Source organism: Mobula hypostoma, chromosome 3 (genome assembly GCF_963921235.1).
Source record: "Mobula hypostoma chromosome 3, sMobHyp1.1, whole genome shotgun sequence".
NCBI classification, from domain to species: domain Eukaryota; kingdom Metazoa; phylum Chordata; class Chondrichthyes; order Myliobatiformes; family Myliobatidae; genus Mobula; species Mobula hypostoma.
In genome coordinates, this window is record NC_086099.1 from 221,540,565 (window position 1) to 221,559,205 (window position 18,641).

At 43.1% G+C, this 18,641-nt stretch overlaps 1 protein-coding gene across 2 annotated transcripts in view; it reads right to left on the reverse strand.

Moving 5' to 3' along the window:
- Positions 1-18,641, reverse strand: part of mindy4 (MINDY lysine 48 deubiquitinase 4) — a 291,924-nt gene that overhangs the window by 165,479 nt on the left and 107,804 nt on the right. For both annotated transcript variants that reach the window (XM_063044570.1, XM_063044571.1), the window contains 2 exons: positions 8,940-8,989; positions 3,493-3,599 (listed from right to left, as the gene is read on the reverse strand). In XM_063044570.1, the coding sequence (XP_062900640.1) occupies positions 3,493-3,599; positions 8,940-8,989 (157 nt within the window). The remainder of the gene's footprint in view (positions 1-3,492; positions 3,600-8,939; positions 8,990-18,641) is intronic.

Here is an 18,641-nt window from a genome sequence, read left to right on the forward strand (position 1 = left end):
GAGAGATAGTGACTGGTCTGCTGTATGGTATTTTTCCAGAGGTTACCTTCGAGTTATTGACTCCGCTCTACCACCCCTGCTCCAAACAGCCCCTCCCCTCTGTTTAAAAGTTCATAGATATCGATACACCACAAACATCTCCTTATCTCCTCTCTGAATAACAGATGTAAGATGGTAATGATGTGGGAGTTGGGACAGTGACAAAAGTAATACTTCAAATGCAAAACATGTCAGTTTTACTGTAAAGCTGAAGTGTTTTAAATATTTCAGTGATCTTCTCCATTAAAGGAACTTGCTAACATTGTACTTTTGGTATCACCCCATATAAAACCTGCACTTAAGACAAAATTATCATTCTGATCAAAGCTCAGCTCTGCAACAGACACGAACAACTTCCTTAAGATGCATCAATCCAACACTACCTTCAACAATGCTCAGGCAACTCAACACCAGAGGTCAAAGCAACCTACTTGATTGGTAGCAAGCAGCCGCTGACTGAAGCAGTAGAGACCTAGGCAGCTGACAACACTGAGATTTCTAAACTTAAGACCTATGCTCCAGAACCAGCTGTCACCCTTTCCAAGTTGTTCTAACACTGTTGCAACAATTTATCTTTAACAAAGAACATTAAAACACAGTACAGGCCCTTTGGACCACACTGTTGTGCTAATCTTTTAACCTACTCTAAACCCAATCTATCCCTTCCCTCCCACATAGCCCTCTATGTTTATATCATCCATGTGCTTATCTAAGAGCTCCTTAAATGTCCCTAATATATCTGCCTCTACCACCACCCCTGACAAGCTGTTCCACGCACCAACCACTCTCTTTTTGAACCAGGGGTCCCCAACCTTTTTTGCGCCGCAGACCGGTTTAATATTGACAATATTCTTGCGGACCGGCCGACCTGGGGTGGGGGGGGGTGGTGTTCAAATAGGGTTAAACTCACCTCAGCATGCCTTTTACAGTTTCTTTTACAACTTTCTCACTACCAAGGGACAAAAGTAGCAGTCAAATCCTGACGAAGGGTCCCGGCCCGAAACGTCAACTGTACCTCTTCCTATAGATGCTGCCTGGCCTGCTGCGTTCACCAGCACTTTTTGTGTGTGTTGACGGGACATTTGTGTTTACCCCGAGAAAGACTACCGCGACCATGAAGCCTTGTGCGGGTACCTGTGTGCGCATGCGTGACGTGCGCACGTGACTTGCGCATGCACGTACGTGCCGATTTTTTTTCCACAACTCGGTTTTGGCTTAATCTTCCCAACTACACTGTGCATATATTATTTCTACTTTATATAGGCTGTGTATTTATCATATCATTCCTGCTTTTACTGTATGTTAGAGTACTTTAAGTTTTATGTGTTATTTGATATGATTTGGTAGGTTATTTTTTTGGGTCTGGGAACGCTCAGAAATTTTTCTCATATAAATTAATGGTAATTGCTTCTTCGCTTTACACCATTTCGGCACAGAAGTTTCATAGGAATGCTCTACCTTAGCAGGGGAAATACGGGACAAGGGTGGTCCCGTATGGGACAAACCAATTTAGATTAGATTAGATTAGATTATGAGGACACGCAGTCCTCTTTTATTGTCATTTAGTAATGCATGCATTAAGAAATGATACAATGTTTCTCCAGAATGATATCACAAAAACACAAGACAAACCGTCTGAAAAACTGACAAAAAACACATAATTATAACATATAGTTACAAAAGTGCAAAGCAATACTGTAATTTGATGAAAAACAGACCACGGGCATGGTAAAAAAAAAATCTCAAAGTCTCTCGAAAGTCCCATCATCTCACGCAGACGGTAGAAGGAAGAAACAAAACTCTTCCTGCCATGAGCTTCCAGCGCCGCAAACTTGCCGACGCAGCATCCTGGAAGCACCCAACCACAGCCGACTCTTGAGTCCGTCCGAAAACTCCGAGCCTCCGACCAGCCCTCCGACACCGAGCACCGAGCACCACCTCTGCCGAGCGCTTCAACCCCAGCCCCTGCAACATGCAATAGGCAAAGCCGAGGATTTGGGAACTTCTCCTCTGGAGATTCTCGATTGCACAATAGCAGCGGCAGCGAAACGGACATGTCAGAAGTTTCTCCAGGTGTTCCTCTGTGCTTCTCACGGCTGTCTCCATCAAATCAGGATTGTGCACGGCATCCTAGTTAACACATACGATATCATTTGGAGCGGCCGCGCACGCTGCGTCGCGCCGCCATCTTCTCCTCCCTCCTTTATTTAGCCCAATATACGGGATGTCCCGGCAAATAAGGGACAGTTGGCAACCCTATGTTCAAGTTCAACAATGTGTGACAGGGAATGAGGAACGGTGCAGCTGACTCATATCGTTTCATATCGCCAAATCATATCGTTTCCTCGTGGCCTGGTGGTTGGGGACCGCTGTTTTAAACTGTGTTTGGAAACCATGGTAGCATAGTGGCTTTCACAACTATTACAGTTGTAGTGCGGAGTTCAATCCTGGCCTCTGTAAGGAGTTTGTATGTCCTCTCTGTGGAATGCATGGGTTTTTTTTCCCCTGGGTGTTCCGGTTTCCTCCCACAATCCAAAGACGCATCCGTTAATTGGTTGTTGCAAATTGTCCTATGATTAGGTAAGGGTTAAATCAGGGGTTGTTGGGATTGCTGGGCGGCGCGGTTTGAAAGGCCAGAAAGGCCTATTCCGTGGTGTATATCTAAATTTAAAAAAATCAAAATAAAAAATACCCATGACAGCTCCCCTCCTTATACTTTTCTCCAATCGCCTTAAAATTATGCCCCCTGTATTAGCCATTACTGTCTGGGGAAGAAGTCTCTGCTGTCTACTCGATCTACGCCTCTTACCTTGGACACCTCTAAGTCACCTCCCATCCTCTAAAAAGAGAAAAGCACTAGCTCACTCAACCTTTCCTCATAAGACATGCTCTCTAATCCAGGCAGGATCCGGGTAAATCTCCTCTGCACCCTAACAAGGTCAGGTCTTATCCATAATTATTTGGTTTACGATAGAGTTATGATCACACAATATAGTGAGGTGGTTAGTGTCATACCATTACAGCACCATTGTAAGATAGTGGCCACTGTCTGGAAGGAGTCTGTATATTCTTCCCGTGACCATGTGGGTTTTCTCCAGGTGTTTAGGTTTCCTCCCACATTCCAAAAAGGTATAGGTGAGGGTTAGTGAGTTGTGGGCATGCTATGTTCACTGGAAGCATGGTACATTGCGGCCTGTCCAATACAACCCACGCTCATTTGATTTGATGCAAATGACATATTTCACTGTATGTTTTGATCTACATGTGACAAATAAAGCCAATCTTTTCATCAGATTTTCCACTTCAAGGAAACTTGATTTTATTCCCTATAACCCAGTGGCACGAAAGCCTAAATTAATACCCTTAATGACACCTGAATAGGAAGCGAAATGAAAATTCTTGTGGTAACTGAAAATACTTAAGAAAGAAAGAAAGAAAGATAACACAACTTACTACTGCAAGAGCCTGGTCTATGGGTTTTGAATCGATGTGATGCTTACGAAGCGAACTAATGGTTGGAATTTCATCAACTTCATCGAAGTCATCATCATCAATGTCAGCTGTAAAAGGTGATCAATCATTGTTTCAGTTGTATTTAACATGTACATGAACACTGAATATCAAAACTAGACAGACCAATGCCTGGCTAAGTAATTGTGAAGGAACCCAGATAAGATAACAAAACAGACCTTACATTGGATTCAAGAGGTATTTTAATACATTTCTGGAGAAAGCAAGATTGAGTGAAGAGGCAAGCCATTGGGTCTTATCTTCAAAAGATACCAGCTGTTTACATAATGTCTCACTCTTGCAGCTCAGAGATGTTATTTTCTAATCTTGATGTATCATTTCAGCAATAGTATTAAGGCCAAATGTAGAAAGACTTAAAAGCAGCAATAACTTAATTTCACCATAAATGGTATAGAACTAAGAGTTATTCAATGGATACAAAGAATAGGAATGAGTGAATAACACACACAAATGCTGGAAGAACTCAGCAGGCCAGGCAGCGTCTGTAGAAATAATTAAACAGTCGACATTTTGGGCCAAGACCCTTCATCAGGACTGGAAAGGAAGTGGGTGGAAGTAGCCAGAATAACAAGGTGGGGGGAGGAAAACAACAAGCTGAAAGGTGATAGGTGAAGCCAGGTGGGTGCAGAAGGGAGGACATGAAGTAAGAAACGGGAACGTGATAGATGGAAAAGGTGAAGGTCTGGAGACTGAGGAATCTGACAGAAGAGCAGTGGACCATGGGAGAAAGGGAATAAGGAGGGGCACTAAAGGGAGGCAAGAGGCCAGAGTGGGGAAATTGAAGGAGGAGGAAGGGGAAAGGTAAAATATTACCAGATGTTGGAGGAATCAATGTTTATGTTATCAGATTGGAGACTACTTAACAACAAACAAGAGAAAATCTGTAGATGCTGGAAATCAAATTAACATACACAAACTGATAGAGGAACTCAGCAGGCCAGGCAGTATATACGGAAAAGAATATAGTCAATAGTTCGGGCCAAGACCCCTCAGCAAGACTGGAGAAAAAAAGATGAGGAGTCAGAGTTAGAAGGTGGGCGGGGGGGTGGGGGGAGGAAGAGTCACAAGGTGATAGATGAAATTGGTGAGGTAAAAAGCTGGAAAGTTGATTGGTGAAAAAGATACAGGGCTGGTGAAGGGGGAATCTAATAGTAGAGGACAGAAGGCCATGGGAGAAAGAAAAAGGGGAAGGAGCACCAGAGGGATGCGATAAGCAGGCAATGAGATAAGGTGAGGGAGGGAAAGGGGATGGGAAATAGAGAGGGGGGGCCATTACTGGAAGGTATTGCTCCTCCAACCTGAGTGTGGCCTCATTGCGACAGTAGATGGACATGTCAGAATGGGAATGGGAAGTGGAATTAAAATGGGTCGCCACTGGGAGATCTTCTGTCTCCACCGCATCTGCTCTCACCTTTTCATTCCAGAACTAAGGGGATATCCTCCTCCTTCAAAGAAAGGGGCTTCCCTTCCTTCACCATCAATGCTGCTATCAACCACATCGCCTACATTTCACACACATCTGCCCTCACCCCATCGTCCTGCCATTCTACCAGGGATAGAGTTTCTCTTGCCCTCACCTACAGCATCTGCATCTAATACATAAGTCCCCATAACTTTCGCCATCTCCAACAGAACCCCACCACCAAGCACATCTTTCCTTCCCTCCCCTACTTTCTGCATTCCCCAGGGAGTGCTCCCTACACGATTCCCTTGCCCATTCATCCCTCCTAATTGATCTCCCTCCTGGCACTTATCCTTGCAAGCGGAACAAATGCTAGACCTGCCAATACACCTCCTCCCTCACTACCTTTCAGAGCCCCAAACAGTTCTTCCAGGTGAGGCGACACTTCACCTGTGAGTTCGGTGTTCCTGGTGTGGCCCCTTGTATATCGGAGAGACCTGACATCGACTGGGAGATGGCTTCTTCAAGCACCTACACTCCATCTGCCAGAAAAAGGAGGATCTCCTAGTGGCCAGCCATTTTAATTCCACTTCCCATTCCGACAAACCCATCCACGGCCTCCTCTATTGTCGTGATGAGGCCACACTAAGGTTGGAGGGCAACCCCTTATATTCCAGCTGGGTAGCCTGCAACCTGATGGCATGAGCATTGATTTTTCAAACTTCTGGTAATGGCCTCCCCCTTCTCTATTCCCCAACCCCTTTCCCTCTCTCACCTTACCTCTTTACCTGCCAATCACCTCCCTCTGGAACTCTTCCTCCTTTTTCTTCCTTCTATGGCCTTCTGTCCTCTCCTATTAGATTACCCTTTCTCCAGCCCTGTATCTTTTTCATCAATCAACTTCCCAACTCTTTACTTCACCCCTCCTCCTCCCAGATTCATCTATCACCTCGTGTTTCTTCCTTCCTACCCCCACCTTCTAACTCTGACTCATCTTTTTCCTTCCAGTCCTGATGAAGGGTCTCTGCCCGAAATGTCAACCATACTTTTGTAAATGCTGCCTGGCCTGCTGAGTTCCTCCAGCATGTTGTGTGTGTTGAGTGGCCTCATTAAGTATCCCAGTCCTTAGAAATTCATAATCTATATCAAAAATTTGGCTGAAGTATCAAAAGACAAGACTTCGATGTTTGCTGCTGTTTAAAACTAAATGGGAACATGTATAGTGATGAGGATGCCAAGGGGCATCAGGGAGATACAGTGAAGCTGAATGAATAGGCATCAACAAGGAAGATGGAAAGCAACGTCAAAATAAGTGTACTGTTATTGTCACCTTGTCATAAAAAATATGTGATTAAACTGGAAAGAGTACAGAAAAGACTTACAAAAATATTGCAGAGAATAAAGGACTGAGTTACGTGAAGAGGTTGGCCAGGCTAGGCCTCTATTCCTTGAAACACAGGAGAATGAGGGCAACTCTGGCATAAAGATGGAAGTTAACAGAGACAAGTGAGAAGTGGTGCAGTTTGGAATGTTATACCAGGGCAAAGAAGTAGTGGATGGTAATGCCCTGGAGAATGTTGCCCCAGTAAGACCCAAGGGCAAATGTAGTGGATCACGGAAGTGATGATACAGGTGGTGAAGAAGCTATATGGCATGTTGCCCTAATTAGTATGGGCGTAAGAGTTGGGACACCATGTCATACAAAATGTGGATTGCGCATAGTGCGCATTTCTGGTCACCATGATCTAGGAAGGATGTAATTAAGCTAGAGATTCGGAAAAGAATCACAAGGACACTGCCATGGCTGAAAGGCTTGTATTACAAGGACAGATTTCATCAACTGAAACTGTTTCCCCTGGAGTAAATGAAGCTGAGGGGATAGAGGATTTGTAAAATTATGATAGTTTGGACAGTCACAGTCTTTTTCTCCATTAAAGGGACACTAAAACTAGAGGGCAAAAGTTTGGGGAGAGAAGGGAAAGATTTAAAGAGGATGTGAGAGGCAAGTTTTTCCACACAGAGTGTGGTGGGTATACAGAACAAGCTGCAGAGGAAGCTGTAAAAGCAGGTACAATCACAATGTATGAAAGCAAGTGGAAGCTATAGGGAAAGGAGATGCTTAGAGAGGCAATCAGTGGAAATAAAGGGAGTCTGTGCAGGTTGGCTGCCGGTGACTAGTTCCACAGCAGTCTGTGTTGAGACCACTTCTTTTCATATTAAATGTAAATGATTTGGATGATGGAATTCATGATTTTGTGGCCAGGTTTGCAGTTGATACAAAGATACATGGAGAGGCAGGTAGTGCTGAGGAAGTAGGGAGACTGCAGAAGAACTTAGATTAGGAGAATGGCCAAAGCAGTGGCAGATGGAATACAGTGTCGGGAAGAGTATGATCATTCACTCTGGTAGAAGGCATAGACCATTTTCATAATGGGGAGAAAACTCAAAACTCAGAGGCGCAAATGGAGTTGGGAGCCCTCATGCAGGATTCTCTAAAGGCCAGATCAGTGGTGAGGAAAGCAAATGCAATATTAGCATTTATTTTGAGAGGACCAGAATACAAAGGTAAGGATGTGATGCTGAGTCTTTATAAGGCACTGGTGAGGTCTCACATGGGATATTGAGAGCAGTTTTGGGCCCTATCTAAGAAAGGATGTGCTGACTGGAAAGGGCTCAGAGGTGGTTTACAAAAATGATCCAGGAATGAATATAAGGAACACTTGATGACTCTTGTCCTATACTTAATGGGAGTTTAGAAGAATGGGGTGATCACATGTTGAAAGGCCTAGATAGAGTGGATGTGGAGAGGACCCTTCCGATAGTGAGGGAACCTAGGACCAGAAGGCACAGCCTCAGAATAGAAGGACATCCATTTAGGATGGAGATGAGGAGAATTTCCTTAGCCAGAGAATGGTGAATCTGAGGAATTCCTTGCTACTGGCAGCTGTGGACACCAGATCATTGGGTGTATTTAAGGGGGAGGATGATAGGTTCTTGATTAGCTAAGGCATGAAAAGTTGCAAGGTAAAGGCAGGAGAATGGGTTAAGGAGGAAAATTAATCAGTCATGATGGAATGGTGGAGGAACTCAATGGGCTGAATGGCCTAATTCTTCCCCTATGTCTTATGGTCTTATGGACAGTTTCTACACTGTTTGACTCAAGGATTCTAACTTACTCATGTAAAATTACCTCTTTCTTTACAGAAAATATGTAATACCCAGTCAGATTCAACTTCCATATAACTCAAAATAGCTATGTTTCAGGTACTTAATACTTGCCTCACACAGACCAGTAACAGCAAGAAATCAAAGCTTCGTACACACAAAGAAACAACTGCGGGGCAGTTTGATCACCATACTGAGCACAACAAGTAATTCACGTTTTCCCAGTCTAAACGTTCATTATATAAGCCAGATAGGGTGAAATGATGAGAATTCTCATTCATTCATCGCTCTAGTAATTACTTGTGGATATACACTTAACACACCACTCTGAAGTGATTCTGCCATTTACCATCATGTTCTTATATGAAGGTAGGAGAATGGGGATGAGAGGAATAATAAATCAGCCATGATTGAATGGTGGAACAGACATAATGGGCTAAATGGTCTGATTCTGCTCCTATGTCTTCTGTAGGCTAGTCAAATATGCTGAACTAAGCAGCTAATACGTATGGAGGTTGCCAAGAATTATTCCTTTACACTGTTGCTGCTTACCAGGAACGTGAGTAGAGGAATATTTACCCCAATTTCTGATCTCTGCAAATATGGACAAAATAAAACAACTGCCACAACATACAAATGAAAAGAAACAGAAAATTAGTAATTCAAGAAAAAAAGCACAGGTTAGCTTCAACAATTTTCCCCTCTTGCAGCAAGATGGCAGGACTCAAATTACTTAATCCTTAGATATCATGTTAAACTGATTTTTGACTTATAGAAGGACCAAAATGTCTGGAAGCCATACCTAACTGTAGCCGCTCCTCCAGCTGATTTTCAGAACGCATTGAAGACATTCTGGAAAGAAAAAAATCATAAATGAGGACATCATATATGAATAATTAATTTGCCCTGATTCAGCCACATGGAAACTATGTCCAAAAAGCACACCATTGCCCCTACTTCCTGATGAATACAGAACATAGAACAGTACAGCACAGAAGAGGCTCTTTGGCCCACAATGTTTATGCCGAACTGAATAAATTAGCAATCAAAAGACCAACTAAGCTATTCTGCTCTACCTATATCCTTATCCTTCCATTTTCCTCACATTCATGTGCCTACCTAAACATCTCTTGAAAGTCTCTAATGTATCTGCCTCTGCCACCACCCCAGGCAGCGCACTCCAGGTACACGTCATGCTCTGTAAAAAAAAACTTGCCCTTCACATCTCCTTTAAAATTACTCCCCTCATCTTAAATGCATGCCCACTTGTTTTAGACATTTAAACTCTGAGAAAAAAATACTGTCTGTCTACTCTATGACTCTCATAATCTTATAAACCTTATAAATCTTATCACCCATCAGCCTCCACCGCTCCAGAGAAAACAACCCAAGTTTGTCCAGCCTCTCATTATTGCAAGTCCTCTAATCCAGGCAGCATTCTGGTAAACCATTTCTGCACCCTCTCCAAAGCCTTGACATCCTTCATATAATGGAGCAAACAGTACTGTATGCAATGCTCCAGATGGGGCCTACCTAGAGTTTTACAAAGTTGCAATGTAATTTCCTGAACCACCCTATCAACCTGTGTCGCCACTTTCAAGGAGCTATGAACTTAGTTCCCAAGATCACTTTGCTCATCAACACTGTTTAACAGTGTACTGTCTCTTTATGTTTAACCTAACAGGGTAAAACACTTCACTCCACCAATCTGCAATTGATCTACATCCTGCTGTATTCTACTATACAAAATTTTGCTACACTACACTCAGTCCCCTCTTCCAAATCATCAGTGTAAATGGTAAACAGCTGTGGGCCCAGCACCAACCCCTGCGGCACCCCACTCACCACAGACTGCCAACTGGAGAAACATCCATTTATTACCAACTCTCTGCTTTCTATCGGTTAACCAGTCCACTATCCATACCAATACACTTCCGCCGACTCCATGCATCTGTATCTTATTTATAAGTCTCTTGTGCGGCACCTTATCGAACACCTTCTGGAAATCCAAGTATACAACATCCACCTGTTCCCCTCGATCCTCTGCACTCATTAAGTCCTCTAAGAACTCTAGTAAGTTTATGAAACAGTACCTGCCCTTTCTGAATCCATGCTGAGTTTGTCTAATGGAACCACTCCTTTTTAAATGTTTCGCCATTTCTTCCTTAATGACAGCTTCAAGCATTTCCCGACTACAGATGTTAAGCTAACTGGCCTATAGCAGCCCGCCTTTTGCCTACATACTTGTTTTTAAAAATGGCGTGATATTTGCTGTCTTCCAATCCGCCAGGACCTACCCAGAGTCTAGAGAGTTTTGATAAATGATTACCAGCGTCTACTATAGCCTCCACCAATTCCCTCAGCACCCTGGGATGCATCCCATCAAGGCCAGGGGACTTATCTACCTTCAGGCCCTCTAGTTTGCTCATCACTATCTCTTTAGTGACAGTGATTTTATCAAAGTCCTCACCTCCCATTTCATCCATAACATCCTTCTTTGGCATATTAGACGCGTCCTCCACCGTGAAGACTGACACAAAATAGTCGTTCAATGCCTCAGCCATTTCCTTATCACCTAATATCAATTTCCCCTTCTTGTCTTCCAAGGGACCTACGTTAACTTTAGCCACCCTCTTCCGCTTTATATATTTATAAAAAATTTTGCTAAAAAGCCAAGTTCACTCAAACTATTCTCGTACGTCATGCTCCCCAATCCAGGCAACATCCTTATAAATCTCCTCTGCACCCTTTCGATAGTTTCCACATTCTTCCTGTAGTGAGGTGACCAGAACTGAGCACAGTTCTCCAAGTGGAGTCTGACCAGGGTCCTATAGAGCTGCAACATTACCTCTTGGCTCTTAAACTCAATCCTACGGTTGATGAAGGCCAATGCACCGTATGGCTTCTAACCACAGAGTCAACCCATGCAGCTGCTTTGAGTGTCCTATGGACTTGGACACCAAGATTCCTCTGATCCTCCACACTGCCAAGAGTCTTACCATTAATACTACAGTATATTCTGCCAGCATATTTAACCTACCAAAATGAACCACCTCACACTTATCTGCCACTTCTCAGCTCAGTTTTGCATCCTATCAATGTCCTGCTGTAACCTCCACACTATCCACAACACCCCCAACCTTTGTGTCATCAGCAAATTTACTAACCCATTCCTCCACTTCCTCATCCAGGTCATTAATAAAAATCATGAAGAGAAGGATCCCAGAACAGATCGCTGAGGCACACCACTGGTCACCAACCTCCATGCAGAATATGACCCTTCTACAACCACTCTTTGCCTTCTGTGGGCAAGCCAGTTCTAGATCCACAAGGCAAGGTCCCCTTGGATCCCATGCCTCCTTACTTTCTCAATAAGCCTTGCATGGGGTACATTATCAAATGCCTTGCTGAAATCCATATATACTACATCTACTGCTCTACCTTCATCATTGTGCTTAATCACGTCCTCAAAAAACTCAATCAGTCTCACAAGGCACAACTTTTGACAAAGCCATGCTAACTATTCCTAATCATATTATGCCTCTCCAAATGTTCATAAATCCTGCCTCTCAGGATTTTCTCCATCAACTTACTAACCACTGAAGTAAGACTCACTAATTTCCTGGGCTATCTCTACTCCTTTTGTTGAATAAGGTAACAACATCTGCAACCCTCCAATCCTCTAGAACCTCTCCCGTCCCCAATGATGACGCAAAGATCATTGCCAGAGGCTCAGCAATCTCCTCCCTTGCCTCCCACAGTAGCCTGAGGTACATCTCATCCGGTCCCGGTGACTTATCCAACTTGATGCTTTCCAAAAGCTCCAGCACATCTTCTTTCTTAATGTCTATATGCTCAAGCTTTTCAATCCGCTGTAAGTCATCCCTACAATCACCAAGATCTTTTTCCGTAGTGAATACAGAAACAAAGTATTCATTAAGTACCTCAGCTATCTCCTCCAGTTCCATACACACTTTTCCACTGTCACACTTGATTGGTCCTATTCTCTCACGTCTTATCTTCTTGCTCTTCACATACTTGTAGAATGCTTTGGGTTTTTCTTTAATCCTGCTCACCAAGGCCTTCTCATGGCCCTTTCTGGCTCTCCTAATTTCATTCTTAAACTCCTTTCTGCTAGCCTTATAATCTTCTAGATCTCAATCATTACCTAGTTTTTTGAATCTTTTGTAAGCTTTTCTTTTCTTCTTGACTAGATTTTCAACAGCCTTTGTACACCACGGTTCCTTTACCCTACCATCCTTTCCGTCTCATTGTACCTACGCAGAATGTCATGCAAATATCCCCTGAACATTTGCCGCATTTCTGCTGTACATTTCCCTGAGAACATCTGTTCCCAATTTTTGCTTCCAAGTTCCTGCCTGATCGCTTCATATTTCCCCTTACTCCTCCAATTAAATACTTCCCTAACTTGTCTGTTCCTATCCCTCGCCAATGCTATGGTAAAGGATCACTATCTTATGCAAATTTTCCCCCTCTTATCCTTGAGTGATCCCACCCACTCCTTCATTATCCTCATGCTCTTGATGCATGTATAGAATGCCTTGCGATTCTCTTAAATCCTACTTGCTTTCTTAATTCCCATCTCAAGTTATTTTCCATCATCTTTATAATTCTCAAGGGCTCTGTTTGATTCTAGCTTCCGAATTTTTTTGCATGATTTTTCTTTTTCTTCTTGACTGAATACATGACCTCTCAACTGCCAGGGTTCTCTTACCCTGCCATCCTTGACCTTGCCTCTGACTAGAACATACCTGTCCCATACACTGTGCAGTTTGTCTTTAAACAGCTTCCATGTGCCCATAAACAGCTGTATCCAATTCACTCTCTCTAGTTTGTGCCTTATGCTCTTTTTCGTATTTTGCCCAGATCCAATTTAACATTTTTATCTTTACTTATAGCTACCTTAAAACTTAATGAGCTGTGCTCACTGTTCCCTACCTGCTGCTCACCCACTGAAAGGTCAGTCTCCCAGCCAATCTAATTACCCAACACCAGGTCCAATACAGCTTCTCATCTAGTTGGACATGTACAACTTGATTTAAGAAACCCACCCGGATGCATCTAACAAATTCTGCCCCATCTAAACTTCTTGCATGAAAAAGATCCCAGTTTATATTAGGGAAGTTGAAGCCCCCTCTGACAACAACCCTATTGTTTTCACACCTTTCCTTAATCTACCTGAAAACCTTTTCTTCAATGTCCCAGTGACTCTACTTTCTTAAAAGATTCAGCATGTCATTGAAAACTTTGACAAACTTCTATAGATGTGTGGTGGAGAATATACCAAATGGTTGCACCGTAATCTAGTATGGCAACACCAATGCCCTTGGATGGAAAAGCCTACAAATCCCTCCCCACCATTGAGCACACCTACAAGGAGCAGTATCGCAGGAAAGCAGCATCCATCATCAAGGACCCACACCATCCAGGCCGTGCTCTCTTCTCACTGCTGCCATCAGGAAGGAGAGACAGGAGCTTCAGGACCCATACACCAAGTTCAAGAATAGTTATTACTCCTCAACCATCCTCTGGCTCTTGAACCAGAGAACATAACCTCATTCGCCCCATCATTGAACTGTTCTCACAACCCATGGACTCATGTTCTCAATACTTCTTGCTTATATTTGTTATTACAGTATTTAGTTTGTTGTCTTTTGCACATAGGTTGTTGGTCCGTCTTGCTGTGTGCAGTTTTTCACTAACTATACGGTGGGGTTTTTTAGTATCTACTCTGGACGCCCAAACTTACTTTGATGTGCACGTGAGAAGAGAAGAGAAGGGATGAGATGGGAGCCAGAATGGGGAATGGAAAAAGAGAGGAGGAGGAGGAAGGAGAAATTAACAGAAGTTAGAAAAATCGATGTTCATGCCATCAGCTTGGAGGCTACCTAGCATTCCCAAGCATTCTTTCACCTGCTGAATTTCATCAGCTTATTATTTCAGTTGATTTTTTGCACTCAGCGTAATTTACTGTTTTATTAAGAGATTAGTACTGGAAATTAAAAAAAACAACCAAGATATTCCTAGTAAACAGGGGAGGATTTTAGCTTTTCATAATTGGGAATGAGTGAGAATGTGGAACACTGAGCCCGAAACTAATCCATCTCATGCATTTCTTGTTTTTACAGCAGCAGCTCAGGGACCAAACAATACTAAGTTCAGAAACTCCATAACCAGGAATACCAATCTCCACTTTAATGCAAGTGATCAGCAGGGAATTTAACAAAGGATCTTTTTAGACTTTTCAAGGAAATTAAATTGCAAACTGAAAAGATATACTGACAAGCTACCTGAACATAATAACACATGTTAAAATATTTCAGAAGTTGTCAAATTTTGCACAGGTGACCAGGAAACTAGTGAAAAAGGTAATTTTTAAGGAATATGGAAGAGAGGCTGAAAGGCAGGGAAAAAGAGGAGGCGGGGGTGGATTTCCATGCTAAAGTTGTGGTGCCAAAAGAAACTGTTAAAGCCGGAAGAGATCAAAGGACCGAAGTGGCGGAGTGCAAAGAGTTATAGAGCTAGAGCTGGTAACCAAGTGATTTGAAAGGAAGGTCAATTTTAAGATGGAGGTCACCATGCACATAAAAACACCATAAAAATTATCACTAAAATTGGACACAACTAAACCTGAAAAGAAAATCTTCTAAAAGGGAATAAAACCAGAAAAAGCATTCTCTAGAGAGAGAGTGAGGAGAGATGGGGGTCAGAAAGACAGCAAGGTAGTGCCAGTGATTAAGATGGATAGGAAATACAGGTAATCCAGGTAAGTATAGGCCAGTAAACTTCAAATCAGTGGTAGGGGAAGTTAAGGGACAGTATACTGAAAGATAGGATTCATGTGTATGTAGAAAGATATGGTCTGTTTAGGGAAAGTCTCTTAGCTTTGTACAGGGCATGTCATACCTTACAAACTTGATTGAGAAGTTTGACACAGACTTTAGTAAGCCACTTGATAAGGTCCCTCATGGCAGACTAATTCAGAACATATACAAGAACGGAATCCAGGATGAATTAAAAGTTTAGATTCAAAACTGCCCTTAAAAGACAGAAAATAAAGTGGAAGGTTGCTATTCTGGTTGGCTGGAGATCTATGACTAGCAGTGCTTTGCAAAGGTTGGTGCTAGGACCTTATTGCATCTGATATATATGAATGATCTGGATGAAAACATAAATAGGGGATTAGCAAATTTGCAGATGATACCAAGATTGGCGAAATTGTGGCTAAACAAATAAATGAAGTGGAAAAGGCGTATAACATGAGTGCCTTCATTTGGAGGAGTGTTGAGTATAAGAGTGATGAAGTCATAATGTAAATATATGAAGCTTCAGCAAGAAAAACACTGGACATACAGTTTAAAATCCTCACAAATCAAGAATACAGGCCGGGGATCAGGGGATTTACAAATGAAACACCTGACCTATGCTTAAGAAGAGTCACATCAAGGCTTTTATTGTCTGTAGAATGCTGCACCAAAATTCTTGTTCATTTCTTAATCAGTTCTGTGTAGCTCACTAAATCCATGATTTATCAAAAATTCATCTACTTCCTCTTTAAATACCAGCAATGAAATCTAGGTTCTGTCATCCTCTGGACTAGAGAATTCCAGACAGAAATTCCTACATAATCACACACAAAATGCTGGAGGAATTTAGCATCTCAGGCAGCTATTCCAGCATTTCACATGCTATTCTGGACTTCCAGCATCTGCAGAATCTCTCATGTTTATGAATTCCTACACAACTTGTTTTTAATCACATTCTCTCATTGAGGTTTTGCCCACTAGTAGAAACACTTCCGCATCTATACAGTAATGCCCCACCAGGATCTTGTATAACACCACTCCTCGTTCTTCTATACACAAAAGAATATAGAGCTCATTTCTATAGCCAATCACGACAGGACCACCCAATCATCCAGGAATTAACCTAGTGAATTTCTTTTGGACTGCCTATAATTAGACCATAAGATAGAGGAGCAGAATTAACCATTTGGCACATCGAGTATGCTCCACCATTTCATCATGGCGGGTCCAATTCTCAACTTAGCCCCAGTCTCCAACCTTTCCCCTGTATCCCTTCAAGCCCTGGCCAATCAAGAATCTATCAACCTCTATTTTAAATATACATAAAGACTTGGCCTCCACAGCTGCCTGGGGCAAAAAATTCCACAGATTCACCACTCACTGGCTAAAGAAATTCCTCTTCATCTCAGTTCTAAAAGGTCGCCCCTCTATTCTGAGGCTGTGTCCTCTAGTCTTATACTCTCCCACTATACCCACACAGGAGATTAGCGTGCAAACTTAAAGCACATGGTATTGGGGGTATGGTATTGATGTGGATAGAGAATTGGTTGGCAGACAGGAAGCAAAGAGTGGGAATAAACGGGACATTTTCAGAATGGTAGGCAGTGACTAGTGGGGTACCGCAAGGCTCAGTGCTGGGACCCCAGTTGTTTACAATATATATTAATGACTTAGATAAGGGAATTAAATGCAGCATCTCCAAGTTTGCGGACGACACGAAGCTGGGCGGCAGTGTTATCTGTGAGGAGGATGCTAAGAGGGTGACTTGGATAGGTTAGGTGAGTGGGCAAATTCATGGCAGATGCAATTTAATATGGATAAATGTGAGATTATCCACTTTGGGGGAAAAAACAGGAAAACAGATTATTATCTGAATGGTGGCCGATTAGGAAAAGGGGAGGTGCAATGAGACCTGGGTGTCATTGTACACCAGTCATTGAAAGTGGGCATGCAGGTACAGCAGGCGGTGAAAAAGGCGAATGGTATGCTGGCATTCATAGCAAGAGGATTCGAGTACAGGAGCAGGGAGGTTCTACTGCAGTTGTACAAGGCCTTCGTGAGACCACACCTGGAGTACTCTGTGCAGTCTTGGTCCCTTAATCTGAGGAAAGACATTCTTGCCACAGAGGGAGTACAAAGAAGGTTCACCAGATTGATTCCTAGGATGGCAGGGCTTTCATATGAAGAAAGACTGGATCAACTAGGATTATACTCGCTGGAATTTAGAAGATTGAGGAGGGGATCTTATTGAAACACATAAAATTCTAAAGGGATTGGACTGGCTAGATGCAGGAAGATTGTTCCCGATGTTGGGGAAGTCCAGAAGGAGGGGTCACAGATTAAGGATACAGGGGAAGCCTTTTAGGACTGAGATGAGGAAAAACTTCTATACATAGGACAGGAGGTCCAGGAAGAAAGACGGGGGGGGGGGTGACCCAGAGGATGGGCAAGAGGTATATTCAGAGGGACAGAGGGAGAAAAAGGAGAGTGAGAGAAAGAATGTGTTCATAAAAAAGAGTAACAGATGGGGTACGAGGGGGAGGTGGGGCCTAGCAGAAGTTAGAGAAGTCAATTGACTTCTCTAACTTCCGCTAGGCCCCACCTCCCCCTCGTACCCCATCTGTTACTCTTTTTTATGCACACATTCTTTCTCTCACTCTCCTTTTTCTCCCTCTGTCCCTCTGAATATACCTCTTGCCCATCCTCTGGGTCACCCCCCCCCCCCGTCTTTCTTCCCGGACCTCCTGTCCCATGATCCTCTCGTATCCCCTTTTGCCTATCACCTGTCCAGCTCTCGGCTCTATCCCTCCCCCTCCTGTCTTCTCCTATCATTTTGCATCTCCCCCTCCCGCTTTCAAATCCCTTACTCACTCTTCCTTCAGTTAGTCCTGACGAAGGGTCTCGGCCTGAAACGTCGACTGCGCCTCTTCCTATAGATGCTGCTTGGCCTGCTGCGTTCACCAGCAACTTTGATGTGTGTTGCTTGTCACATAGAGAGTGGTGAATCTGTGGAATTCTCTGCCACAGAAAACAGTTGAGGCCAGTTCATTGGCTATATTTAAGAGGGAGCTAGATATGGCCTTTGTGGCTAATGGGATCAGGGGGTATGGAGGGAAGGCAGATACAGGGTTCTGAGTTGGATGATCACCCATGATCGTACTGAATGTCGGTGCAGGCTCAAAGGGCCAAATGGCCTACTCCTGCACCTATTTTCTATGTTTCTATATACAAAACATGCTCTCAACATCCACTCTATCAAAACCTTTCACCAATCAATGGGTTTCAATTAGGTCATCCCTCATTCCTCTGAATCGAGTAAACGCAGGCCCAGAGCCAAACACTCTCCATATGTCAAGACGTTCAATCCTGGAATCATTTTTGTGAATCTCCTTTGAAACCTCTCCAGTTTCAGCACATCTTTTCTAAGATAAACATAGAAACACAGAAAACCTACAGTACAATACAGGCCCGTCGGCCCACAATACCATGCCAAACAGGTACTTACTTTAGAAATTACCTTGGGTTACCCATAGCTCTCTGTTTTCCTAAGCTCCATGTACTTATTCCAATCCTCTTAAAAGACCCTATTGTATCCGCCTCCACCACAGTCACCGGCAGCCCACTCCACACAGTTAGCACTCTCTCCGTAAAAAATTTACCCCTGATATCCCCTTTGT